A 27,662-nucleotide genomic window follows, 5' to 3' on the forward strand; every position below is an offset into this window, starting at 1 on the left:
CTTTTGCTTCTTACTGACCAGACGTAAGAGTCTCAGAGTTTGAGTAACTGACTTTTCATCTCTAGTTTGGGAAGTAGGCAAGAGAGAAGGGATTTGGGAATGACTAGTAAGGAGCTGACTGGCAGTGTCTGCACCGTTTTAGGTAACATTAAGTGATATGTATAAATGAAAGTTCCTGGATTTCATTCTAATGGATTTTTAATAAGGTATTTTGTTCTGAAGAATGTGCTTTCCGGTATCATTGAATGTACAAGTTGGTATAACTCTCCCAGCCAAAGTAGGGATTTCCAAATCCAAACTGATCTACTGATATGTAGAACTTTTAATACTACTATTCAGTTGACTCTGTTGTCAAGAGCTTTCCGCTCTCATTTCTGTCACCATTTATATCAGAAGCTTGTCCTTAAAAATTCATATGAATAAGGGTGTCCACATGGCTCAGTTGGCTAGAGCATGAGTTCTGAGCAACAGGATTGCCAGTTCAATTCCCGCATGGGATGGTGGGCTGAGACCCCTGCATGCAGGTAAATATTGAAAACAGCAACTGGATTTGGAGCTGAGCTGTGCCCTCCACAACTAGATTGAAGGACAGTGACTTGGAGCTGATGGGCCCTGGAGAAACACACTGTTCCCCAATATTCCCCCAATAAAATTTTTTTTAAAAAAATTCACATGAATAAAAAGTTAATTTTTAATAAAAGTTGACATATAGAAACTCCATCTCAGTAGTTTGGGCCTTTTATTGGATAAATACAAATCATCTTTAGTTCATTCGTGGCTTGTAATTGGAAAAATTCATTATTTATTCCAAAAACAACATGATAGACACCTAAGAAGTGGCCAAAATTACCGGATTAAAGGAGATTGCCCTGTGGCAACATATGGTAACAAGAATGTTCGGCAATCAAGGACCTTGATTCACCTCCCACCCCCAGTCCTGTTCCTCTCTGGGTCTTACTGATTGCAATAAATGGCATTACCGTACAGCTAGTTACTGAAACCAAATGCCTGGAAGAAGTCCTTCCTCTGACCCTACGTGTTAAATAAGCTATCAATAAAACTGATCTATTCTACCTCCGAAAGTTATATCAAATATATCCACTGCTCTCAATTTCTACTATCTTCATTCATTTCTCATTTGGACTATGACAAACTGTTATTTTCTGCTTCCACCCTGGAATCTACAATCCATTTTTCCTCACGCTGACCAGAATATGTACATCGATTATCTACAGCTGTATAAAAAAAAACACCCCAAATCTTCATGGTTTAAAAAAAAACAGACATTTTGTTAGCTCATGATTCTGTGGGTTGGCTGAGCTGGGATCAGCTGGAACAGCAAGGCTGTGTTCCCCGTGGTTTGGTCTGGAAAATCCAGGGTGGTGTCACTCACACACACGTCTGACCCCTCAGCTAGGATGACTCAAATGCTGGGACCTTTTTGCTCTTGGGCTCAGCATCCATCAGGGCCTCTCTGTCCATGGGACCTCTCCAGCAGGCTAGCCCGAACTTCTTTTCATGGTGGTTCAAGGCTCCAAGAAAGTAAAAAAGGAACTAGCAAGGCCTTTCATGGCTCTTCTCAGTTGTATAATATCACTATCGCTTCTGCCACATTCTCAATAAGTCACAGGACCTGCCCGCGTGCAAGAGGAGGGAAAATAGATGGAAGGAGTGGCAAAGTCACATTTGCACAAGGGCACATGGGATGGCATGGATGGTTGTAACCATCATTGGAAAACATCTACCAGAGGGAGCTTTTAGAAAAATAAACCACACATTTCACTTCCCTTTTTAAACCTCTTCAAAGCTTCCAGTGGCACTGAGAATAAAATCCCAAATCCTTATCCTGGCTGAAAAGAGTACCTGTCTCTCGTGCCTACCAACCTCCCGAGCCTCTCTCATCACACTGACCCTTTTATTCCTCCAACAGCAAGCCCTTTCCCTTCTCCTGGGCTTTTCCAACTGCTGAGACACTCTCTATCTTGACTTTCGCTTTGTGCTCTCCTCCTAGTCAACTCAAAAGTATCACCATTTCAGAGAGGCCGTCTCTGGCTACCCCGATCTAAATCAGGCTCTGCCTCTCACCCCGTTGCTCTTTCATCTCCCTCTGTTTATTTCCTTCAAAGCACAGCTCTGAAAATCGAATTGTCTTCATATTTAAAAAAAAAAAAAAAAAAAAAAAAAAAAGTTTGTTGACTGTTCAAGAGATAAAGTTATCAAATATAAATCTCTATAATGGCTACAAATATGTTTGTACTTTTAAAGGCAGAGTGTTTCCCTCTGTGGAGGGAAGCCAGGAGACTGTCCATCAGAGGAGGGAGAGAAATTAACTTTCCATTGGATATTCTTTTATGCTGTTTGACTATTTTACCATATGCATGTTTTTAAAACATTGAAACATCATTTTAATAAAATCTCTCTAGTGATGGATTGCTTCAGTGAAAAATGATTTAATGATTTTTAATGATTTCATCAGGTCAACTGTCTTAGGAAAACCAGAGGCTGTGAACAGCCCTTTTGAGAAATTTAGTTGGTTTCCCTGGATCAGCAGGAGTCTAGCAAGATTCTGTAGAAGGCTCTTTCCTTTGTTTGCTTCAAGAAAAAATTAATAGCTTTAAATACACATTTAAAAAGCAAGCCACATATGAATCCCAGGAACCAGGCACAATGCCATCAGATGCCTCAAAATGCCAAGATGCAGGATACAGGCTGTCTTTAATTGCTTGCCCTGCTCAGGACTGCAGTTATTCTGCCTAAATTGTACAAATTTCTTTTTAAAAAGCTTTCATATTCTTCACCGCAAGACATCTCATTGGCAACAGCAAAATAGTTCACTAAAATAAGGGCACAAACTTTTGACCTTTAAAGTTCAAATTTCAAAGCAAAAACAATACACTTAGGTATTATTATACTTTAGCTTAGCATATAGCACAATGTAGTCATATAAATCAGAAAAGGTATGAAATCACTTGCTATTTGTGTTCCTAATAAAAGGAATGATGACAATCAACGATTTTATTATGACAAGCAGTTTTTTAACTTTTGTTGGTTAGGAAGCTTCTTAGCTTGTTTTTTTTTTCTCCTCCTTATTTTCAGTGAATCCTGTAAATTAAATGGCCTGAGACAACAGACCAATTTTTGAGTGTCTGTGTGGGTTTTGCTTCTTTACCTATGAGACTGGGAGCCAGCTCTTCACTTCCTTTCCCCCCTTTTCAGTTTAGTGGCTATAATTTAACTGACTCTAGCCTTGGGCCATTAAATAGGAATGTTTAATGTCTGTCTGAATTTCAAAGTAGTTTCACCATCCACTCCATGTGGTACCTTGAACAAATTGTTTAACTTCGGTTTTCTTCTATAAAGTAAGTATAATATTATTCCTTAATAGGAATATTTTAAAGTTCATATTATTTTGCCTTCTGTCTCTTCCTAAAGTTTCTCTCAAAAATATGCCAGGTCTGTGTAGACAGCTGGCCATGTACTATCTTTCATTCATATTAAACACCTATCACGTATACGGTACCCTGCCATGGTTACATACAACAGCGAAGACCCTGCGTAGCCCAGAGAAAAATCTTCATATTCTTGAGACTGCTCTCCCAGGGAGACATCACAGACCTGCACTCCAGGTCATAGAGTGGCCAAGGCCATTGCCAATTTACTGAGCAGATTTCACACTGAGTTTCTCAAAGGCATTCAATTTTTAGTGTTTTTATATTTTTATTTAAATTCTGAAAGAATCCACATACATAACTTTTTAAATTTAAGAACTTCTATTTCAAAGATATTTTAAAGCATATCCCTTATTTGAAAGTTGACAGTACTGAAATGATAACAGCGAAAAAAGAAAAGCAATAAAGTTTTTTCCTGTTCTGTTTGTTCAAATTTTATCAATACTGTACATTTCTGAAATGGCAATGATTAGGAGCTCTTAAATCTGTCTATGACTCTTTTATCTACCTTAGGGTAGAGCATAACTGAGGTTTGGCTTTTATTGACTTTTTGTGGATGTGCTCCCTTATTTTCTTGAGAATGGTCCAATTCTCAAAAGTGTTTAAGGGTATATTGCTGGTGTTTTCCCCCTAAGATCTCCCTTCTTGGGGAAGGAATGTGATCATCAGATACCTCTGTTTTTTCTGTGTCTTGGACACAGTGGGGATTTTGGCTTAAGAATCATCCTGTATCCCTGGGGTCCTGGGGCAACCAGCCAGAGATGCCTGGATGGTCTGAGCTGACCTTGGACTAGCTTCTAGGGCCTCATAAGTAGCCCTTTGCAGTTTGAATCAGGCCAGCTCAAAAGCCTTGCCGGGTTGGTGGGTTTGTTCTGGGACAGCCAAAAGTCTTCAAACCCACTCTGAGAGACCTCTCCCTCCCGGGGACTTCCTTCTATAGAATGGATGAAAATGGACTAGGAAAATGACCCCTAGAGTAACTTCCTCTGATAAGACCAAGTAGAGTCTGCTTGTGCTAGTTGGTTATGCTGTTTGCAGCCCCCCTCCCCCACCCCCAACAAATCCTGGGATCCACTCTATGCTCTCTCTACTCAATCACTGTGTCCTGGACTAGGCTCCCTTGCCCTCTGGTTTCCAGTTGAGTTGGGCCAATGGGAGCCACTTGCAGGAGAATGGCGGGTGGGAGGAGAGAGAGGTCAGGGTATTTCTTCTCACTGCTGTCTCCTCTATATAAGGTGGCTCTGGCAAGAGGTGTTTCCTCATCAGCTATAATTCCTATTTTGTGCCCCCTCTCCAGGACTCGAGCTCCCTTCCTTTACTCTTACTAGTTTAGGCTTGATGGTCTCTTCCCACTGTTGCTAAGCCCTAAACTCTGCCCACGCCCCTGTAAATTTTCCCTTCACTTGAAGCCTTTTCAGTTAAAATCTTTGCATGTGCCATCTATTTTCCTCCTGGAATGTATCAGAGCCTTCACTGATACATTAATACGGAGTTATACTACCTTCACCTGGAAAATCTGAAGACCTGTCCAATAGAATCAGCCATCTCCTAAAAGGTGTCTGTATCCACCTTCAACACTCACAACTGCTGCAAAATCTAGGACATGAGTCAAGATTTGCTAAACTGAGGGCTCTTCCAGGACAGGAACATTGTTCTGAGCATCTGTGGATCTCCCCGTCCAGCCGCCCCTGGCATATAGTAGGTGCTCAATAAATGTTCCCTACAGAGGCAGCACCCCTCTCCCTCAGCTCCCTTCCCCCTCTTCTCCCTCACACCACCTGCTGAGCTGCTGGCACCTGTAGGATCTGGATCACCACGCATGGTCAGCTGGTTTCTTTCTTATTGTTCTTGACAGAAGGAAGTTCATCCACGTGATTTTTTTGCAGTATCCAGAAAGGGTGGGTACAGTATGTCCTGTTGTGAAAAGCTTGCAGAGGAATGCAGGTTTTGGTCTCACCCCCGCATTGCTGGTATTCCTATGGGGGACTTTCTCCTCCCCTCACACACTATCCCTCTTACCCCCCACAAAAGCCTTGAAACGTTTTATTTTGAGATTACATTTTATGCAAAGAGACAGGAAGAAATGACCATGAATAGCCCCTGAGTGCGTTACACACCTGAGATCTTTTCCAAAACACTGCAGATGAATTTTTATTCAGTGTAGGCAGCCATGAGGCATGTCCCCCCACCCCCACCCCCCAGAAACATTTACATCTGTCTGGGTAGGCCTGATTTTTGAATATTTTGGTGGGAAGCACTTCGAACCGTAAACGCACACTAAAAGGCAATTGCTATGGAGACTGTCTCTGCTATGTATTTCTCTGAGTTTTCTTTTGGGGGCGTTTCAGCATCCACGGGGTGTCCTAGGAACGCTACTCTGGGTGGGAGCCCAGGTGCAGCAGTATTGGGGGGCAGCCCAGTTGGGACTGGAACCCTGCCCCAGGATTAAAGCTGGAGACAGCCGCCCAAGGCAGGGTGTGTGTGTTTGGGAGTTGGGGGGGATGGTGGCTGGAGGGGACGTTCTCAGGGTGTGCAGGCCCTCAGCTCGCCTGCCTGTGCGGGGACCACGTGCAGAAGCGGCGCGTGGGGGCCCCTGGCGCGCAGCCGCGGTGGGTGCTGGTGCCAGGTCCGGGAGCCCGGGGTACCGGGCGAGTGTCCATGTGCGCTTCTGGGTGGGCGGAGGGCCAGGAGCCACCCTGCTCCCCCGGGTGAGCGTGTGAGGCCTCAGCCCAGCGCCCGCTGAGCGGTGCCTGCGCCCGGGAGAGCGCGCGCGCGTGCCCGTGCGGGGTGTGTGTGTGTGAGTGTGTGACAGTGTGTGTCAGGTGACTTGGGTCACGCAGTCTCTCTCTCCCTCCTCGGGGAGGAACTGCCGCGCTCTGGCTGAGTCCTCCGCCAGCAGGCGGGCGGGGCGGCGAGGGGGCTCCGGGAGCGCTGGGAACCGCGGGACCCAGACCTGGACGCCGCCCGCCGGGGGGACCCGCAGCCCCCGCCTCCGCCGGCTTCCGTCACTCTCCAGACAAAACCCCAATTCAGATAGGTTGAGAGCAGCAGGCGAGGAGGCTTAGCCCCCACCCTGGAGCCCCGCCGCCCCCGGGACGGCCAGCCGGTGGGCGCAATGAGCCAGGTGCTGGGGAAGCCGCAGCTGGAGGACGAGGACGACGACGAGGAGGATGAGCTGGTAGGGCTAGCGGACTACGCGGACGGGCCCGACTCCTCGGACGCCGACCCGGACAGTGGGACGGAGGAGGGAGGTGAGCGCCGGGTCCCCTGCCCGGCCCCCCGCCCCGTGCGTCCTGAGCCAGCACCCCGTCCCTTTCCTTCTGTGTCTTCCCGCCCCCGGCGGGGCCAAACGCGATAGCCCACGGACTTGGGGGGGATCCAGGAGAGCGGAGTTGCGGGGTGGGGGTGGGGAGGGGCGCCAAGGAGCGACCGCAAACCGCAAAATGGGGGATCCCGGGTGCAGGCGGCGATGGGGGGGGGGGGGCGGGATCGGTGTGGAGAGCAGAGAGTGCAAGCACCTGGGCAAGAGGAACAAGCGCTCGCGGCCCCTTCCAGGGCGGGTACCTCCCCCACTTCTCACCCGAGCTCTGGGGAGGGTCTGGGGATTGGGGAGGGAAGGAGACCGCCCGGCTCGCCCTGGGACCTCTCCCTGAATGCTGCTGTTGAAGCTGGGGTCAGATGTCGTGGCTAAAAAAGGCAGCCGGCAGCAGCGTGACTGGCAGGGTCGTCGGCAGCTGCGGGTGTCAGTCTTGCCCGGTGTCGTCGCGGGAGGGGTCCTGGGGCCGCCCAGGTCTGCGGCTTAGGAGCACCCGTGGAGTGGCGGAGAGATGCACCCAAGTGATGTGGGAGTCGACGAGTGGCCGTCGGTTTCCGGAATCCAGGCAAACACGGTTGTTAGGACACCTTATCTACGCTGTGTGTCACTACCTGGGCACGGCAATGACTGCCTTGGAGTGAGCGCGGGTTAGGGGAATACATTGCCATTCAGAAGCAAACTATTTTCTGTTGAAGAAGCGGGGCTTAGCAATTGTTCAGCCTGTGGGGGCTTTCCTGCATTTAATTCTTAAGTGCCAAGGAAGTTGAGAGCTCTTTAGGATTCCAGAAGGATTCATTTTTTTTGTTCTCCTCCAAAGCAAGGAAAAAGTTCTTTTATTGTAAGGTCACTTGAATCAACAGATTGTTAAACCTAACATCTAGGTGAAGTCGTATGCATCCAAAGAAGAAACTAACTTTTCACATTTTGACTTTGAAGAAATTGTGTGAGGGATAAAAGTACCCTCTGTGACTGTTGATTTTGAAGAACTTTTATTGGAATTCATTGAACTTATTTTGAATTCCCTGTACAGAGCTTTTCTTGGGAGAACGGTTTCCATTGTTTTGCATATGGTAGGTGCTACATTCAATGAGCCAGAAAGGGAAAAAGTTAACAAAACCTGAGCCTGATAGATGAGCGAGAAGCTTTCCAAGTCACCCTTTTTCACCATGGCCTGTGTCTCCAGGGAGGATTTGTGCTAATTCCCCATTTGCTTAAACCAATGTGTGTGCACCTGTGTGCTTCTCTCTTCTGCACTCCCACAGTTGAGCACCTGGTTACATTTTTGTTGATGAAGGCGGTCTACCCTTTTGTTGGAGTCCCTAGGGCTACCTTTGGTAATTAAATTGTTGAGTCACTTCATTATTATTCAAATTGCATTTGTTGGCTCCTCCTAGATTCTTGGGAGACTTGGGAGAGATTCAGAATAGGGATGTATTTGCAAGGTATTTGAAATGATAGACCCACAATAGGATGTATTTGTGGCACTCTAAAGAAAAAAGAAAGAAAGAAAAATAAGAAAAGTGACTATATCCCAGAGGAAAAGCCTTGTAATCTGATATTGTCCTGGGGGCCAGAGAGGTTTCAGGAAAAGCACAGGCGGGACCTGTTTATTTACTTATTCTATAGACTTTTAAGGGAGCACTTTTAAAATTTGATCTGGGGACTTGAAATTGAAGTGAAAGTAAAGCTTTGCCTTAGGGTGGGATTTCCTGAACAAAGGGCTTCCTTCCCCAGAGCCTGGTCTTGGATGCTCCTCACTGCTCCTCACCTAAAGGCAAACCTGCCCAGAACTGATCCTTTTGATTACTTCAGTGATAAAATCCTCCCTTGTGAGTTCTTGGATCAACCTGGTATCTTCCTATAAAAGCAGTGAGTATATTGACGTCGTTAAGAGGAGCAACAAATGAATATTTGCTCCTGCAAACATTACAGAAGCTGGGCCTTTCTCCACCTGGGCCTATTGTGGATAGGTGTTCTATTCTCGGACTTCCTCCATTATCTCGGGCTCCTGTGCTTGCCACATGTTGGGGTGTAGGCCTGAATGTAGAATCTGTCAGAACATTCACTCTCTAGAGGAGCAGATAGGCTCCTTGGTCAGCAGTTCGAGCAAAGACTGTCCCTGACAACTGTCATGCCAGCTGATATGATCCCAGGGACTCCGGATGACTGGGGAGGGTGGGAGTTGTGACTTCCATTCCTGGGGCGTCAAGGTGCCACCAAAGGGTCATCCCGATTTCTAATGGGCCCTGGGCACATGTTGCATTATAATCCTGTGTCATTTTTAGTAAAATTTACATTTACCTACTCTCAAACTTTAAAAAAAAAAAAAAGGAACGTGGGAGGAAAAAAGGACTTATTTACTCTGAGAAAAGATGTATATGGTGCACTTTGAACCTTGAGCAAAGCATTTCTCTAATGAACCCTCCTCCCCCTTCACCTTCCTAGTGGACTTGGTTTAGGGCCTGCGCTCAGTGGAGACCTGGGGCTTTTTCCTTGAGGTTCAGAAATCTACCCTGGCGGGTAGGATGCAGGACTCACTAGGATCCCTGATGCAAAAGAATGTGGAGTGAAGGTGGATAGTGTGATTTTCATGTCCCTTAGTCTTATGAGGAACCTCTGATCTTCTAAACTGAGTGCCTGGTGAGTTTTACCACATTGTGCTAAGTTTGAAACTGTAGTGCAGCTAAACTGCACTTTCCTGGCTTGCACTCCAAAATTTATTCATGAATACCAGGAAAGTTCTCAGGAACTTTAGTTCTGTTAAGGACAGATTTGGGCACCTATCAACCCCCCTTTCAGGATAGTTAATCAGCTATAAGGTGAGTCTCACCTTCAACTTTCACATTCCAGATAAAACTCCAGAGGGGAGGCAATAAACTAATAAAGCTATTAAAAACAGTTGTACCTAAAATAATGATTTCTTTTTTGATACATGGACTTTAAATATTTAGTAAATTACCATGCTTTAAAAACTGTGATAACAAGGAAAGCAATTAAAAGGTCATATTTTAATCAAAAAGTGATATTGTTTTTCCCCAAAACCCCAACATTTAAGGGAAACTGGGCTAAGGTAGCTGCTCATCCACAGTCCAGCTAAGTGCAATTCTGTTTCCATAGCAGCCTGTGGACTCTCTTAGGTCTAAGGAAGTGACAGTTGAGGTGGCTACTGGAGGAAAAATCCACGGTCAGCAGGTGGTACTTCCCTAATGGGTGTAAATGCAGTGAATACAGCAGTTGCTATCTATTAATCATTAGTGTCAGCTATTTTTTTCCTTAAAATGATTTAAAGATTATTAGTGAATTCATCTCCTCATTGTCCCTCCAGAGTAAGCAGAGATAATTGTTCTTCTGATATGCTAGAGATGCCAGGAGATTTTTCTGCAGCCAGAACGTGAGCTACACTGAGCAAGGTTTAGTAGAGGGTCAAGTTCGTGGAAATGTAAGTCCCTTTCCTTGTGATTCGGCCTTGTCCAAAAAGAGTTGGCCATGACTACAGCCCTGGCCATAACTAATCTCTTGGGTTTCCTTCTATCCCTGGAAATACAGAGATACAGAGAGTTGGAATAGACAGAAATACAGAATAGTTTAAAATGATGTGACACCTCAGGCACAGTACTTGTTTGAATACATATAGAGAACATATTTTTATATAAGATGTTTTGTAAACATGTTTCAATGATTCAGTGTTATCATAGAATCTTGATTCTCTCCTCTTATCAGAAATCTTCCCATTTTAATATTAGAACAGACATAGGGTAGCCTAATGGAAATAAGAGGCAGAAAGAGCAAGTTCTGGAATTCTGGATAAGGGGTGTGGCTCTGACTTTGAAAGAACGTCTTTTTCAGTCCCCAGGTGGCTCTCTCTGTCTCTCTCACAGTTGACTCTCTGCTTTGTTCAATCCCTCCCACCCGCAGTTATTCTTGGTGACACATTTCCCTTCCTAACACTGCCACTCTCCTGCTCATTTTTCTTACTACTTTCTTCTCTACCTCCTTTATTCTTCCTTACCTTTTTTTTTAAAAAAACTTTTTTATTCTCCCTCTTCTGCAAAAGCCTTAAAGCTTTCTTGTGACACAGCTTTCCCTGGTTCTGCTGTGACACTAAGGACAAATAGGTCTTTCACTCCTGGCCTAAAGCGTCCAGGGAGCTGGTCAACTTCTCCTCTTAAACTCTGGGGAAGATACCAGCTCGGTTTTTCAATATGTAAAACAGAGGACTACATAAAACCAAGCTTGGTCACTCTTAAAGTGATTGTTAAAAAAAAAAAAAAAAAGTTCATGGGGTGGCCTATTAGCTCAGTTGGTTAGAGCTTGGTGCTGATAACACCAAGGTTGCCAGTTCGATCCCCGCGTGGGCCACTGTGAGCTGTGCCCTCCCTAAAAAAAAAAAAAAAAAGTTCACAAGAACCCGTTTCCCTTTTTGCAGGAGCAACGGTAGGTCAGAAAACATTAGAAATGTTATTGAATATAGGCGTATATGTAAAGGAAGTATTCGTAGATGGAATTGTGTTTTTTAGTTACCTGCCAGTGTGATGTGAGAGGATTTCATACAGATTTGGTCTTTACATATAAATAAAAATAAATAAAAATCCCCTTTATATCTTCGAAAATATATGCTCTATTTGCATCTAATTCACCTTACTAAGTAGTTAATCAAATGGACAGTGAATCTTCGTGATTTTTGCACAGTCTGTTATTAATTGTACTATTATTATGCATATATTTAATTTCCACTTGGGTTGGAATTTTAATCTTACTGAACTCCTGGGTTTTGAATGTATAAGTGGTTCCATTGATCAGAAATGTAAAGGACCACAGATAATATTGCAAATAGAAACAAACCAGAGGTCTCTTCCTAAAACCATAAGGAAATAGAACCTTAAGCCTTTGTTGACCCTACAGAATAGTAATAGCTAAGAAATTCTAACTTTCCCTTAAGGCTGAGTGAGCCTTGCACTGTGGCCACATTTCACAAAAGACCCTCTCCTTACCTAGGCTTGGGTTGGGGGAAAAAAGAAAGTGTGTGTGTGTGTGTGTGTGTGTGTGTGTGTGTGTAAGTACACACATGCTGATAGAGACTGATAGATGAAGAAATAAAGACTCATGGACATGTACAGGGTCACATAGCTGGAAAATGGCAGAGTTGGGACTTGAACCCCAGTCTGGCACTAACCCAGTACTTTCTAAACCATTCCACTTGCCATCACTTTGCCTCCATGTTATTCTAGTTCTTTCATTAAAGCTTTGTTTTATTACATTTTCCCATTTTGAACCTGTTTAAAGGTGTCACCTCTTGGAGAACTTAACATAGTAGCTCTCAGTTGTATAATACATCAGAATTTATGAAATGCATTTCATATGATGTCTCATTCTCCCCGGGGAGACCCCTGAGCTCAGGAAGTCAGGGCCAACCTTGCTAGAACTGTGTAAGGAGGGCTGCATTGGCCTTCCATTCCTATTTTCCTGAATTCTGGTTCTTCCTTTGTTTTGACATTCCCAACCCACAGTTCGGCCAGGCCTCCAGGTGGCCTTGTGCTCAAGGCTCTGATCCATCTTTTTCTTCCTTTCTGTGTTTACAAGGCCTACTGGTTTTTGACAGGGCTCTGCCAGTTGCTGATTAAGTAATTAGCCTGCAGGGGTTAAAGACGGATAATGGCTTGGTTAGATGACTTCTCCCTATAATGCATTCCTTGGGTCATTGAGTTTCCCTGTCTCCAGCAGTCTAGTTACAAAGCTGGGCTGTTTGGTACCTACAGAACCCAGTGCAAGATAGGTGAGGTCTGTTCAGTGCCCCTGACCACAGTAGATAAACTACCGAGGCATAAAGCTCATCCTCTTGATACCCAAGTGCTAATCGGGGCCAAAATCAGATAGGAAATTTCTTCCTAATGCTTCAGTTAATTTAGCTTCAAATTCTGCCCAATCACTTTCATTCAGTCACCCCGACCAACAAACACCTATCGAGTGAGGCTTCAGTTTTTAAATCTGTGAAGAACAAAAGTTATCAACTTGAGGGTTAGATGACACTGCGTGCTATGCAAGTGCTGAGTGGTAACTGCTGGGTGATAAGACATTGCAGTGCATTGGTTTGAGCTGTTCCATGGTGGCCAAGGCTAAAACCTCTCAAATGTGCCCTCACCCTCAGCCAACAAGATCAGGGACAAAAAGGACCATCAAGGCATGGATGGCCTCAACAACCTGAATTCCAGCCTGTCTGCAACCTCACAGTCTTACGGCTTTTCTGAACGCCCTGACCTGTTTCTCATCTGACCACAGGCCAGCAGGCACGCTGGACACAACTTCAAGTAGTTTCTTCCCCTTTACCATCTTGGTGAATGGGCCCTTGCTCAGTTGGTGTGCCAGGTTGGGAACTCAGAGCTTCTTTCTCCCCTGTCCTCTATGTCCCATGGATCACCAGATACTGTTGAGTTGATTTGAACTTCTCAGGAATCCATTCCTTCTACCCATTTCCATGGGTCCATGCCTTAGTCCTTCCATTTGTCATTTGTGTCCTAGAACAACTTTCTACTGTTGTGGGGAGGAAAACCGTTTCCTGTGTTCTCTTAGGTTCTGAATTGGGGGCCTGCAAATTAAACTGACAAAAGACAGAGTAACAAGAGAACAGCAGATTTAATTGTGTACTAATGCATGAGAGTTCACAAAAATTCCACTCGCAGCAGATAGCATTTGGGAATTATATACCATCTTAACAGAGGATGGAGAGGGTGAGCAGAGGGGCACTTTCTGGAGAACAAATAACATCTTAGAAGAGGTTTGTTCTATTTTCTATGGAAAAGCAAATGACTTTTTAGAAAAATAAATGATCCCATAGGAGAGGAGGAAGGAGATACCAGAGTTTTGTGACCATGTCTGCCTGGGTGTGGTGCCGACCTCTCTTCTTGTCTCACTCTTAGTCTACAACAAGAGAAGATTAGAATTGCTCCTGGAGGGAGACTGATGACAGTTGAGTTCTTTTGGGAGGCTCTGCTTTAGGCAAATAAGGGCTTTCAGGAATTCACATGCCTTTAGCTCAAAATAATTTTTATGCCACAGTGGCTTATTCTAGTCCTCTTCACTGTCTCATGAACCCCCTCTAGGGAGTCTATTTCTGGAGTGAACTTCCTGAAGTGTAAATCTGATCAATTTAGTCTCCCTTGAAAATCCTTAGTGATTTCCTCATGGCTTTCAGAGTAGACCCCAAACTTCCCATCATCTCATTCACGAGCTAGCCTGTTAACCTCTCTACATTGTATTTTGTGTGTGTGTATGTGAGGGAGACAGACAATAAACAAGTAAACCAACAAGAAGACAGACATAAAGTAAAAAGATAACTTTGTATAGTGATAAGTATTAGGTTGGTGCAAAAGTAATTGCGGTTTTTTGCAATTATTTTTAACCTTTTAAACCGCAGTTATGTTTGCACCAACTTAACACTGTTAAGAAGACACAGAGTTATTAGGAAGCGATGGGGCCTGGTTTAGATCAGAGGAGGTGAAATTGCCACTGGGCTGAGGGGAAGCCTGCCAGGTGGAGGGAGGAGTGAGTCCAGACTGAGCTGAGGAACCAGAAGGCCAGTCTGGCTGCAGCATAGGGAACTAGTGCGGAAGATGAACCAGGCATGGGGAGAGAGGATAGCCCACATAGGGCACTTTGGGGCAAGAAGGCATTTGGATTCTATTCTAAATGCTGTGGGAAGCCTCTGGACAGTGGGAGCCTTTTCTTGCCTTTAAACTACATTCCCTAAACTCCAGGAAGGCCAAAATCTCTTCCTGGCACTACCTTTCCCTCATTCATCTCTTTTATGCTTCCTCTTCTTTAAGACTCAGATGTTATTCTCCAGGGAGCCTTCTCTCTGAGCCCATAACACCTAGATAGCAATGAATTGTCAGTGTTTCTTGTCTGTTTTCCCCTCTAATCGCTAAGGGATAAATCTTTTCTTTGTGTCTGTAGCCCCTGGCTCAGCCCTGTCTAACACTTGGCGGACTTTCAGGGAACCTTTATGAAGCAGAACAAACTGCCCTCTTGTAAATTTCACCTCACTCCTGCAACTTCCTCCAAGCCCCGCTGACACTCTTAAAGAACCCTCACTGGGGTTCCATCTAATCCCAAATCCTGTAGTTCTTTTCTGATTTCCTTTTTTTAAGTACTAGCCCTCTTATTGCCCCTTTGAAAGCAGCTATCGCCCTTCATTCTCTTCCACATTTTCACCTTTCTTAGGTTGTTCTTATTAAACTTGAGTGAGTGGGAGACGCTCAGGGAAATGTTGGTAGAGAGAGCCCAGCCCTCCCCAGGAGGCCAAGAGGTTGGGGTGTTTCCTCACATCAGATCCCTGCTCGCACTCCAGGGTAGAATGAGACCCTCAGAGAAACTCTGAGAAAACCCATAGGGTTTTAGAAGTGGAGATACTTGATGGAAGGGTGGTAGAGGATTAGAGAGGAAACCTAAAAGAGTTTCACTAGTAGTATTTACTCTTATTATGCATGATGTACTCTGATATGTTCTAGTCTCTTCCTTTTCTCTTTGTTGCAGTTATTGATTAATGCCCTCTGATTGCTGGTTACAACTCTGGGTAAAGACTACACCACATGCCAGCCCTGTGACCTTGGGCAGCTTCCTTCCCACACACTCCTCAAGTATAAAACAGACTCGTATCTCCTCCTGGGGTGGCTAAAGTTTGCAAACATGTCTATCAAGGTCCCTGGCACCCAGTATATTTCCATACACACCAACTAAATATGATAAAATATGTCCGTGTGGGTCAAAGAGGTCCCCACCGAGTTGATGGTATGCTTGCTGAGTGGTCTACCATTTCCATTTGCTTACTGGGAGTGGCCCCTGCTTGAATTTGGCAGGGAGAAGAACACTTCCATCTGTATGTGTACGTTATAGCTGTTTGTGTATTCTGCCTCCCAGCCACTCTGGGTAGGTAAACATCGCAAATACCCTTCCTCCTCTCTTTTTCTTTCTTTCTTTTTTCTCTTTTTTTAACAGGTCTTTATTGGGGAACAGTGTGTACTTCCAGGACTTTTTTCCAAGTCAAATTGTTGTCCTTTCAATCTTAGTTGTGGAGGGTGCCATTCAGCTTCAAGTTGTTGTCCTTTTAGTCTTATTTGTGGAGGGCACAGCTCAGCTCCAGATCCAGTTGCCATTGCTAGTTGCAGGGGGCGCAGCCCACCATCCCTTTCAGGAGTCGAACCGGCAACCTTGTGGTTGAGAGCCCACGCTCCAACCAACTGAGCCATCCAGGAGCTCAGTGGCAGCTCAGCTCAAGGTGCCGTGTTCAATCTTAGTTGCAGGGGGCAGAGCCCACCATCCCTTGCGGGACTCGAGGAATTGAACTAGCAACCTTGTGGTTGAGAGCCCACTGGCCCATGTGGGAATCGAACTGGTAGCCTTTGGAGTTAGGAGCATGGAGCTCCAATCTCCTGAGCCACCGGCCGGCCCCCTCCCTGCTCTCTTTGCGGTTGTCCCCATCACCTCCCTGCTCTCACAGTGGGAGGAGATCCAACCCTCCAGGGCAGCAGCACTGGTGATCAAGCCACATAGAGACTTGCAGACCCTGCTGAAGATAAGTGAAATCTACACCGACACCCAGCAGTATAAATTGGGAAGAAATAAAGACATTTACAAGCACTTAAATATGTTTTTGTATATGGAAATAATTTATCGTGGCATTTTGCTTTCTTTAATTGGAGGCAGGTTGCACAGCAGAAAGAGAACGAATGCAGAGACTTTAGATGGGCCAACCCTCAGTCTGAATGTTACTTGATCTTCCAGAGCCAGAATTTCTTCACTTGTGAAATGGGGATAATAATATCTATTTTTGAAAGAGTGTGAATGAGATGAAGTGTGTAGAGTGCCTAGTGCAATGGTTGATACATGGAAGCTAGCTACCTTTATACATGGTTGCTATGAGTTTTCATTGCATGTGTATTTTCCTGTTCCATGCAACACTTTGTGCCGTTGCTTACATTTGCGCTCCCTCTCTTGGAGAGTCCCCTCACCAAACCCCGTCCTAATCCTGCATGGCTTTATGTTTGCATTCCTAGCCCTTGTCATCCACTGGGTCCCTCCCCACAGCCCGCTGGACATTTCTCCCCTACTTTGCATTGGTCTAACACTGGCTATTTGGGAGGTGATAAATGGAGCAACGATAGCTCTCTAGGTTTCCATTCTTGTCCTCGAGAGTACTTTTTTATTATTATTATTATTTTTTATTGGGGAATATTGGTGAACAGTGTTTTTCCAGGACCCATCAGTAGTTGTCTTTCAATCTAGTTGTGGATGGCGCAGCTCAGCTCCATGTCCAGTCACCATTTTCAATCTTTAGTTGTTGGGGGCGCAGCCCACCATCCCATGCGGGAATTGAACCGGCAACCTTGTTGAGAGCTCGCGCTCCAACCAACTGAGCCATCCACCCGCCCCAAGAATACATTTTTTTTAAAATAGCTGTATTGAGGTATAATTGACAAAATAAAGTGCACCTGTCTGATAAATTTGCTATGCCTATACCTGTGAAACCATCACCACAATCAAGATGCACACACACCCATCACCTCCAAAAGTTTCCTCATACCTTTTAGGAGTCCCTCCCTCTGACTCCTCCTTACTGCCTCTTCCATTGCTGTGGCAACCACTGATCTGCTATTGGCCACTGGATGTGTGTTTATAGTTTTTAGAACTTTATATAAACGGAATCATAGACTAGGTCCTTTTTCAACTGGCTTCTTTCACTCAGCATAATTATTTTGAGATTCACCCGTGTTATGTATATCAATAGTTTGCTTCTTTTTGCTGCTCAGATACACCACAATTCACCTGTTGATGGACATTTGGGTTTCCAGTTTTTGACTATTACAAATAAAATTATGACCTTTTGTGTACAAATTTTTGTATGGACAGATGCTTTCATTTCTTTTGGGTAAATACCTAGCTGTAGAATAGTTGGGATAATATAATAGATGTATGGTCAGCTTCTTGAGAAACCACACCATAGTTTTCCAAAATGGTTGTACCATGTACCATTTTACATTTCCACTAGCAGTGTGTGAGAACCAACATGTGCCAGTGGGTATGCAGTAGTATCTCATTGTACTTAGATTTACATTTTCTGATTCAGACTAATGAACAATTTTTCATGTGTTTATTTACCTTCCATAAATCTTATTTGATGAATTGTTTGTTCATTAATCTTTTGCCCTTCCCCACTTTTAAATTGGGTTTTGTTTTCTTATTAATGAGTTCTTAGAGTTCTTTAAATATTCTGGATACAAATCCTTTACTAGGTATATGATTTGCAAATATTTTCTCCGAATCTGCAATTTGTATTATTATTATTATTATTATTATTATTATTATTATTTTAACAGTGTCAGTTGAAGAGCATAGATTTTATTTCAATAAAGTCCAGTTTATCAATTTTGGGGGGAGGATGTCATTTGTAAGAAATCTTTGCCTAACCCAAGGTTATAAATATATTCTCCTATAAGAGAAATAGTTTTAGACATTACAATTAGACCTATGATCTGTTTTGAGTTAGTTTTTTTTAAGGGGAACAGGACTTTATTGGGGAACAGTGTGTACTTCCAGGACTTTTTTCCAAGTCAAGTTGTTGTCCTTTCAGTCTTAGTTGTGGAGGGCGCAGCTCAGCTCCAGGTCCAGTTGCTGTTGGTAGTTGCAGGGGGCGCAGCCCACCATCCGTTGTGGGAGTTGAAGAATGGAACTGGGAACCTTGTGGTTGAGAGCCCACTGGCCCATGTGGGAATCAAACCAGCAGCCTTCAGATATAGGAGCATGGAGCTCCAACCACCTGAGCCACCGGGCCAGCCCCTGTTTGAGTTAATTTTTATACATGGTGTGAGATACGGATTGAAATTCTCTTTTTGGCATATGGATGTCCAAGTGTTCCAGCACTCTGGTGAAAGTGACTATCCTTTCTCCATGGAGTTGGTTTTTTTCATCTTTGTCAAAAGTCAGTTGTCCATGTATGTGAGTTTATTTCTTGACTCCCTGTTTTGTTCCAGTGATCTATTTGTCTATTTTTGTGCCAACACGACACTGTCTAGATTAGATTTTAAGTTTCTTTGAGATAGGAACCATGTTTTACATATCTTTTTACATATCCAACCAGCACTTACTAAGAAACTATTTTGTAAGCATTAACCAATACATTTATTGCATTAAAAAACAGAAACCATAATACAACCATTTAAAGAAAAAACGTGAAGTTGAATTCACAATTTGAGGACTGTTTAATATTTTGAAACTTTCGTATTTGGCATATAAAGTCAAGAAAATATAAAACATTTTCAGTGAGCTTGTACATCTTTGAAATTTAACTTAAAGGTCTAAATTTGTAAATTAAAGTGTAAAACAGAGTGTCAGTTGTTGTCTTTTAATCCTCCTATATCTGTGTCCTTTGAGACTTCCGATATAGTTTTTCTTTTCCAAACTAATTTTAATTATATATGTACATGAGTGTTTCCTTTTAAAAATTAGAGCCAAAATCCCATTAATGAGTTCCCTACATCCTTCCCCTACCCATGCTTTGCTGTTTGTCTGAATCCTCTGGACCCTTTTCTAATACTTTCTGTTGGGTTAGGTGATTATTCTTAAATTTAAAAAAAAAAATTGATACATAACTATGCTTTTCTAACAAGAACCACAGCATTCTTTTACTTCCTTTTACTTTCCCTCATCAATTTCACATGTCTATTATATCAGGAATTTTAGTTTCTGATTTCTATTTAAAAATTTAAAATCAATACTTATTTAAAATTAATAGGTTTCACTAAAATTTCTTGGTTTCCATTGCTTTTTGTATTACACTACATTTTGGGAGTATTTTTTTCTTTCAAGAGTACATCCTTGAGTAATTCTTTCAAAGAGATTAAGTGGGCAATAAACTTTCTCAATCCTTGAATGTGTGAAAATGTCTTTATTCTACTTGCACATTTGAAAAATAGGATGATTGGGTATATAAATCAAGTTCAAAGATACTTCCCTCCAGTCCTTTGAAGATCCTGTTCTATTCTCTTCTAGCATCCCATGTTAAGATGTCTGATTCCTTTGTAGACAATGTTTTCTTTTCTGGGAATTTGACGGATTTTATTATTCTTGATGTTTTGAAGTTTTACTATGATTATCCTAGGTGTAGGTTTGTTTTTGTTTAAATTTCTCCCTTTTGACTTTGTGGGCCTGTTAATTTTGAGTTTTATCTTTTCTTAGCTGGAAAAGGCTGATCTACTATTGAGTTAAATATTGCTTTCCCCTAGATTCTGTATTTTCTCCTTTTGGAACTTCTTTGGCAGGAAAATGGGACTTCTGAATCTCATTCCTGATGTCACTTTAACTTTTATTTCATACTTTTTAGTGCTTTATACCTTTATACTGCATTATGAGAGAATTTGATTTTCCTGTTCACTATTGCCCTCTTTACCTGTGTTTATTCTGCTTTTCAATCCATTTATCTTTTTCCCCCTACAATTATATTTTTATTTCCAAAATCTCTAAGTCTCCTTTTTCATGATTGCTCCCTTATTCTGAAACTGTCTGTTCTTATTTCTCTTATCTCTGTTTACTTTAGTTACACCCAACTTGAAAGTTTGCTCTGATTACATTGTGAACTCTGCTTCTTCAGGTGTACGTTCTTCCATTTGTTGAGTCTGTGTTCTCTTCTATAATCTTGACTTTCCTCAAATGTTTGGCATTTAAGGAAATGTCTGGAGGGAAGATGGTGCTGCTTCCACCTCTTGAACCTTGTAGTGAGAGTTAGGTAAGGACTGAGTACTTGGTAGTGTGACTACTCGCTGTTCCTTCTAGGCATCGCTAGCCGCTGGGGCACTGCCTTTCCTTTCAGACCCAAGCTCCTACATTCTCTGCCCCCACTGGAAGATATTCTAGAGTATGTGTAGGATGGCGTTTGGTAGATGGGCACAGAATTTATCTGCTTGAGGCTTCTCACCTTGATTCTCCAAATAACAACCCTATTGGTCATCTTCATGTACCTTCTTGTTTGAGCTTCCACCAGTTCTGCCTTCTGCAGTAGAATCTTTTCATTCATGCCAAGGGCTGCAGGTTCCCTCTTCAATCTGATCTTTGTGTTCCTTAGGAATTTCTCACTAATTTGTCAGTTTGAGTTTTCATCTTTGTTTCAAGCTCAACTGTGTTTGAAAATACCATGTTTATTTGTTCATTTATTATTTGTACCTTCTCTATTACTTTGGGGGAGTTAGAATGGGGGGTGAAGACTCTAACATGTTATCAGTTTGATATTTTTGAAACTACAAGTTGTTTTCTTTTTGAATTCATGTCCTGCTTTTGCTAAGGCTGTAACGGTAATACTGCAAGTGGGTAACATATAATCGCTGATGAAGAAGAAAGCTGGTGACCTTTTGGGTGGTTCACTTCCATATCAGTGCTTCCATTGTATATCATCAGCAATTTGTTGGATTGGATTAAGTTGAACTGGAAAACTGTGTGTGAGTAGGATGGGGTGAGAAGGTGCTTGTAATAGTGTCTGTGCATTACCCGGAGTAAGATTTTTACTGATATATCTCCTCGGGCAAGGGAAGTAAGAGAAAAAATAAACATCAAACTGAAAAGCTTTTTTTACAGCAAAGGAAACCATCAATAAAACAAAAAGAGATCCTACTGAATGGGAGAAGATAATTGCCAATGATATATCTGATAAGGGGTTAATATCTCACATTTATAAAACACTCACTCAACTCAACCCCCAAAAAACTCACTCAACTCAACTCCAAATAAACAAACAACCAAATAAAAAAATGGAGAGACATTTTGACATGAAGAGACATTTTTCTAAAGAGGACATACAGATGGCAAACAGACAAATGAAAAAATGCTCAACCTCACTAATAATTAGAGAAATGCAAATAAAAACCACAATGAGATACCACCTCACCCCAGTCAAAATGGCTATCATCAATAAATCTACAAACAAGTGCTGGTGAGGATGTGGAGAAAAGGGAACCCTCGTGCACTGTTGGTGGGATTGCAGATTGGTGCAGCCACTATGGAAAACAGTATGGGGGTATCTCAAAAATCTGAAAATGGAACTACCTTATGACCCAGCAATTTCACTCCTAGATATCCAGAGAAATCCAAAACTCTAATTTGAAAAAACTTATGCACCCCTATGTTTATTTCAGCACTATACACAATAGCCAAGACATAGAAACAACTGAAATGCCCATAGGTAGATGACTGGATTAAGAAACTGTGGTACATTTATACAATGGATTATTACGCAGCCATAAAGAAGAATGAAATCTTACCAGTTGCAACAACATGGATGGACCTAGAGAACATTATGCTAAGTGAAATAAGTCAGACAGAGAAAGACAAATACCATATGATCTCACTTATATGTGGAATCTAAAGAAAAGAATAAATGAATGAACTAATCAGAAACAGTCTCAGAGACATAGAGGAAAAACTGATGGTTGCTAGATGGGAGGGGTGGGGATAAGGGGGAAGGTGAGGATTAGAAAGCACAATCGGTGACCACAGGATTGCCACGGGGATACAAAAGTCAATTTGGGGAATGTAATCAACAATGTTGTAAAGATTTTTTTAGGGTATCCGATAGACACTTGTCTCATTAGGGAGACCACCTCAGGGAAGATGTAGATGCCTGATCACTGCACTGTACACCTGAAGCTGCAGCTGAAAAATAATGAATGTCAACTACAATTTTATATATATATATATATATATATATATATATAGTTACAAGAGAAGTATAGCATTAGGAATAGAGACAGTGGAAATGTAATGGCTGTATGCGATGTCAGAGGGGTAGTAGATGGGGGAGAGGGGTTATCATTGTGTGAGGGATATAAATGATAAATGTCTAACTATTACATTGTTTTGTACACCTGAAACTAATAAAAAAAATGTAAAAAAATAAAAAAATAATAAAAAGATATGAACTATTCCCAACACTAGAAAAAAACAATAATTATGTAATGCAATAGAGGTGTTAGCTTATGCTACTATGGCAATCACATTGCAAATAAATTGTATCAAATCAATATATATATACCCTAAACTTAACAATAGGGTATGTCAAGTATCACTCAATTTTCAAAAAGCCACGAAAAGACATGGAGGAAACTTAAATGCATAATACTAAGTGAAAGAGGCCAGTATGAAAAGGCTACATACTATATGATTTCAACTATATTACATCCTGGAAAAGGCAAAACTATGGAAACGGAAAAAAGAATAATGGTTGCCACAGGTTGGGGAGCTGGGAGAAGGTAAGAATAAGCAGAGCACAGGATTTTTAGGGCAGTGAAAATACTTTGTATGATACTATGATAGATGCATGTCATTATACATTTTATTCAAAGCCACAGAATGTACAACACCAGGAGTGAGCCATAACGTATGGACTTTGGGCGATTATGATATGTCACTGTAGGTTTATCAATTTTAACAAATATACCACTGTGGTGGGGGATGCTGATAAAGGGCAGGTTTGCAGGTCTGGGGGCAGGAGGCATATGGGAAATCTCTGTGGCTTCCCCTCAATTTTGCTGTGAACCTAAAGCTGCTCGAAGAAAAATAAAATCTTAAAAATATTAACTACACAAATCAATGCATACGTCTATAGCCAATGAAACTCTTTCAACAAGGAAAGCAAAATAAAGCTTAAAAAAAAATAGTGTCTGTGTATGTAGGCACCTGCTTACTTTATTCAATTATTCTATACCTATTGCAAATTCAAAATCAAAATATTATATATGGTGAATGAAATCAACTAAGGTATTATTAAGTACTAATGTTTTTGGAAAAACTTGTTACTTACAAGAGGGAAATAAAGGATGACTTTCAGTCCCTGTTGGATTAGGCTTTCACTGGGATCAGGGACGGGCAAAGATGGCAGAGGCGTGGCTCAGAAGGAAACAAAAAAGAACTTTAGAAAAACAATGTAGTATATGTATATCTCCGTATTTGTCTATATTCTGCCGTTTTCCTTAAAATGCTGGTTTCCTTTCTTGACCTTTCTCCAAGTTTCATACTGAGGCTTTTATTTTTGTTTGTTTTATTTATTTTGATGAGTGGTGAAGCCCTTTTTTTAAAAAAATTGAGATGTATTTCACATAATATAATATTTGCTCTTTTAAAGTATACAAATCAGTGGTTTTAATATATTCACAAAGGTGTGCAATCATCATTGCTATTTAATTCAGAACATTTTCATCACTCCAAAGAAACCACATACTCATTAATAGTCACTCCCGTTTTCCCTTCCCTCTACACTACTGGCAACTGCAAAGTATCTTTTGTCTCTGGATTTGCCTATTCTGGACGTTTCATATGAATAGAATCAAACAATATGTGACCTTTTATGTCTGGCTTCTTTCACTTTCAATGTTCAGTCATGTTGTGGCATAAAGCAGTACTCATTCCTTTTTTATGGCTGAATAATATTCCACTATATGGATATACCACATTTTGTTAATCATCTGTTGATGGTCATTTCCACTTTGGGGCTGTTATAAATACTGCTGCTGTGAACATTCCTGTACAACTTTCTGCTTGCATATTCATTTTCATTTCTTTGAATATATTCCTAGGAGTGGAATTGCTGGGTCATATGGTGACTCAATGTTTAACCTTTGAAGGAATTGTCAAACTTTTTTTATTCAAAGCACACCATTTTACACTCTCACCAGCAGTGTAGGAGGCTTCCAATTTACCCTCATCCTTACCACTTGTTATTGCCTGTCTTTTTACAGCCATTCTAGTGGGTGTGAAGTGGCATCTCATTGTGGTTTTGATTAGTACTACTCTGATGGCTATTTGATGTGGAGCATCTTTTCATCTGCTTATTGGCCATTTGTGTATCTTCTTTGAGAAATGTCTATTTAGATTCTTTGCTCATGTTTTATTGGGTTGTCCTTTTATTGTTGAATTGTAATTCTTTTTATATTCTGGATACTAGCCTCTTATCACATATATGATTTACAAATGTTTTCTCCTGTTCTGTGGGTTGCCTTCACTTTCTTGACAGTGTCCTTTGAAGCACCAAAAATTTTCATTTTGACAAGATCCAGTTTATTTTTTCTGTGGTTACTTGTGCTTTTGGTGTCATAGCTAGAAACCATTGCTTAATCCAAAGTGAGCAAGATTTCCACCTGTTTCCTTTTAAGAGTTTCATAATTTTACCTCTTAAAATTTAGATGTTTCATCCATTTTGAATTAATTTTTTTATGTGGTATAGGATAAGTGTCCAACTTTATTCTTTTGTTTTTGGATATTTATGTCCCAGCCCCATGTGCTGAATGGGTCTTATTTTTAATAATCATCGTAGGTCCTTGGTCTCATTTAATTATCACAACAGCCCTATGAGATTTTTATTGTTATTATCAACTCCATTTTAGGGATTTTGAAACTGAGTCTCAGAAGCTAAGTATCTCATCCAAGGTCTCACAGTTCAAACCCCACGTCTTGTTGACTTCAGGCCGTGACATTTAACCACTAGGTGACACTTCCTTTGCTTCTGCGAAATGTAAACACTCTTGGTCAAGTAGGAATACTGCTCAAAAGTTAAGTGGTTGTCTAGGACTAAACAACATTTTGGAACTAATACTATATGTTTCATGAACAAAGAAAAGAGAGAACCCTACAGGGTGTTGATCTTTTCTACCAATTCCTTTTATCCAGTAATGCCTAAAACTCCTAGGACCCTTAGCCAAGGATTTTAGGATTGAATTTTCACCAGGGACAACAAAAGTAACGCTGACCTTTAGAACTTTTTGTGATAATGACTATGCTGTATATGTGCACTGTCTAATACATTTGCCACTGGCCAGATGTGGCTATTGAATACCTGTGTTTTGACTTGTGCACCTGAGGAACTGAACTATATTTACTGTGGTAAAAACATACATAACATAAAATTTACAGTTTTAACCATTTTTAAGTATAGAGTTCAGTGATATTAAATGCATTCACAATGTTGTACAACCATCACCACCATCCATCTCCAGAGCTTTCTCATCTTCCCCCCCTGAAGCTCTGTACCCATTAAACACTAACTTTTCATCACCCACTTCCCCCCACTCCTATCCTTGGAAACTATCATTTTACTTTCTGTGCCTATGAATTTGTCTACTCTAGGAACTTTGTGTGAGGAGGAATGGGATTTCTAATTTTAGTGAATTTTAATTTAAATAGTCCCATATGGCTAGTGGCTACCTTACTGGACAGCGCAGGCCTAGAGCCACGGGGGGCCTGGAAGAAGTGTGCCTCTCACAGAGTTCACGACGCTTTCTAGCACAGCCTGAGTCCTCTGCCGCGTGAGAGAACACTGGCCCGGAGAAGGTAACTGAGAGGCGTCACTTGAATGAACAAGCATCTCTTTAACGCATAGAGACTAACGATCTAGGCAAAGAAGGACCTTGCTCTGGAATGCTAACACTGTATTCTTTCCCCAGGAAATCTCTACCCTTCACTCTCTAGAGTCCCTACTTGTGATGTGCAATTGTGCAGGTTTTCTGGCCTCCTGGGATAATGTGAGAGGTAGTGAAACAGCAGTTTTCAGTGTTTTGCACTTACGGAAAGCTGGCCCCTCGGTGAGTGGGGTGAGGTAGTTAGCACGCCCCATATTTGGAAAAGTCACATTGTCTGAATCATAAATCACATCTGAGGTGGAAGTGAAACTCCTCTAATTAACCACTGTGAAAGCGTCTCACCCTCATTCTTGTTTTGTGGTTTCTCCAGTTCTGGACTTCAGTGATCCCTTCAGCACCGAGGTGAAGCCAAGAATCCTGCTCATGGGCCTGAGGAGAAGCGGCAAGTCATCTATTCAGAAAGTTGTCTTTCACAAAATGTCTCCCAACGAAACACTCTTCTTGGAGAGCACGAACAAGATCTGCCGGGAAGATGTTTCCAACAGCTCCTTTGTTAATTTTCAGATTTGGGACTTCCCAGGACAGATTGACTTTTTTGACCCTACATTTGACTATGAGATGATCTTCCGGGGAACAGGAGCACTGATATTTGTCATCGATTCCCAGGTAAAGCTCAGTCTGGGGTACGATGGTACTGCCCCTTGGGTACAATAGTACACAGGCAGCCCGTCCCCTGGGTTCAAACAATTTCCTTTATGATATGGTTTCAGTTTGGTCTTTAGAATCAGAAATAGGCCTTTCTACCAAACAAGCATTTCTCAGTTAGGGCTCTAAGGGTTTGCAAAGAGGAAAGACACCCTCTGTGTAGCCCTGACCTATAAACAATCAAGATAGGGAGCTGTGTAGCGCTGTATGTCTCAGCAAACCACAGACCTCAGCAAACCTCACAGATGGAGGGGACCACCACACAGGCCAAAGACAGCAAATGTATGTCCCCCCTCTGATACTCTTGGCAGACACCTATAAAAGATCACAGGTTCTCTGCAACAAAAATATGTATATAAATTTACATTTAAAAATGTTTGCTATTTCCTCTGAAGATAAAGTTCTAAGTGTGAAAGTTTTTCTTCTGAATTAAATTATTGTAATTACTAGTATATAATTGATAAAGACAGCATAACTATTGTGTATTGTATAGGTAACTGTTAACTATAAAAAGTAAAATTGGAGATAAATGTATCTCTTAAGAAGATGGATATTTTCCCATTTAATTCATGTATCCAGTCTTGAATAAGGCATGATTTGGCATCAATCCTGTTGTTGTTTTTTGTTTGTATAGATGTAAGCCTTGAGAAACCTTGTTCACATAAATAAGTTGGTAGATGTAGGGTGAGTTTTGGTGTAGGCATTCACTCAATTTTTTAAACCCCTTCCAAATTACATCCCTTAAATTGCCCAGTTTCCTGTCATGAAAAATTATTTTTAGTAGTTTATCAACAGACATGTTAA

At 41.9% G+C, this 27,662-nt stretch overlaps 1 protein-coding gene across 1 annotated transcript in view; it reads left to right on the forward strand.

The window, feature by feature from the left end:
- The first annotated feature begins 6,113 nt into the window (after window positions 1–6,113).
- Window positions 6,114–27,662, forward strand: part of RRAGD (Ras related GTP binding D) — a 47,600-nt gene continuing 26,051 nt past the window's right edge. The window contains exons 1-2 of the mRNA XM_019743289.3: window positions 6,114–6,700; window positions 26,524–26,819. Of these exons, the coding sequence (XP_019598848.1) occupies window positions 6,565–6,700; window positions 26,524–26,819 (432 nt within the window). The 5' untranslated portion in view covers window positions 6,114–6,564. The remainder of the gene's footprint in view (window positions 6,701–26,523; window positions 26,820–27,662) is intronic.

This window comes from Rhinolophus sinicus, chromosome 2 (genome assembly GCF_057876585.1).
Source record: "Rhinolophus sinicus isolate RSI-liver-muscle chromosome 2, RSI-T2T, whole genome shotgun sequence".
Lineage (NCBI taxonomy): Eukaryota > Metazoa > Chordata > Mammalia > Chiroptera > Rhinolophidae > Rhinolophus > Rhinolophus sinicus.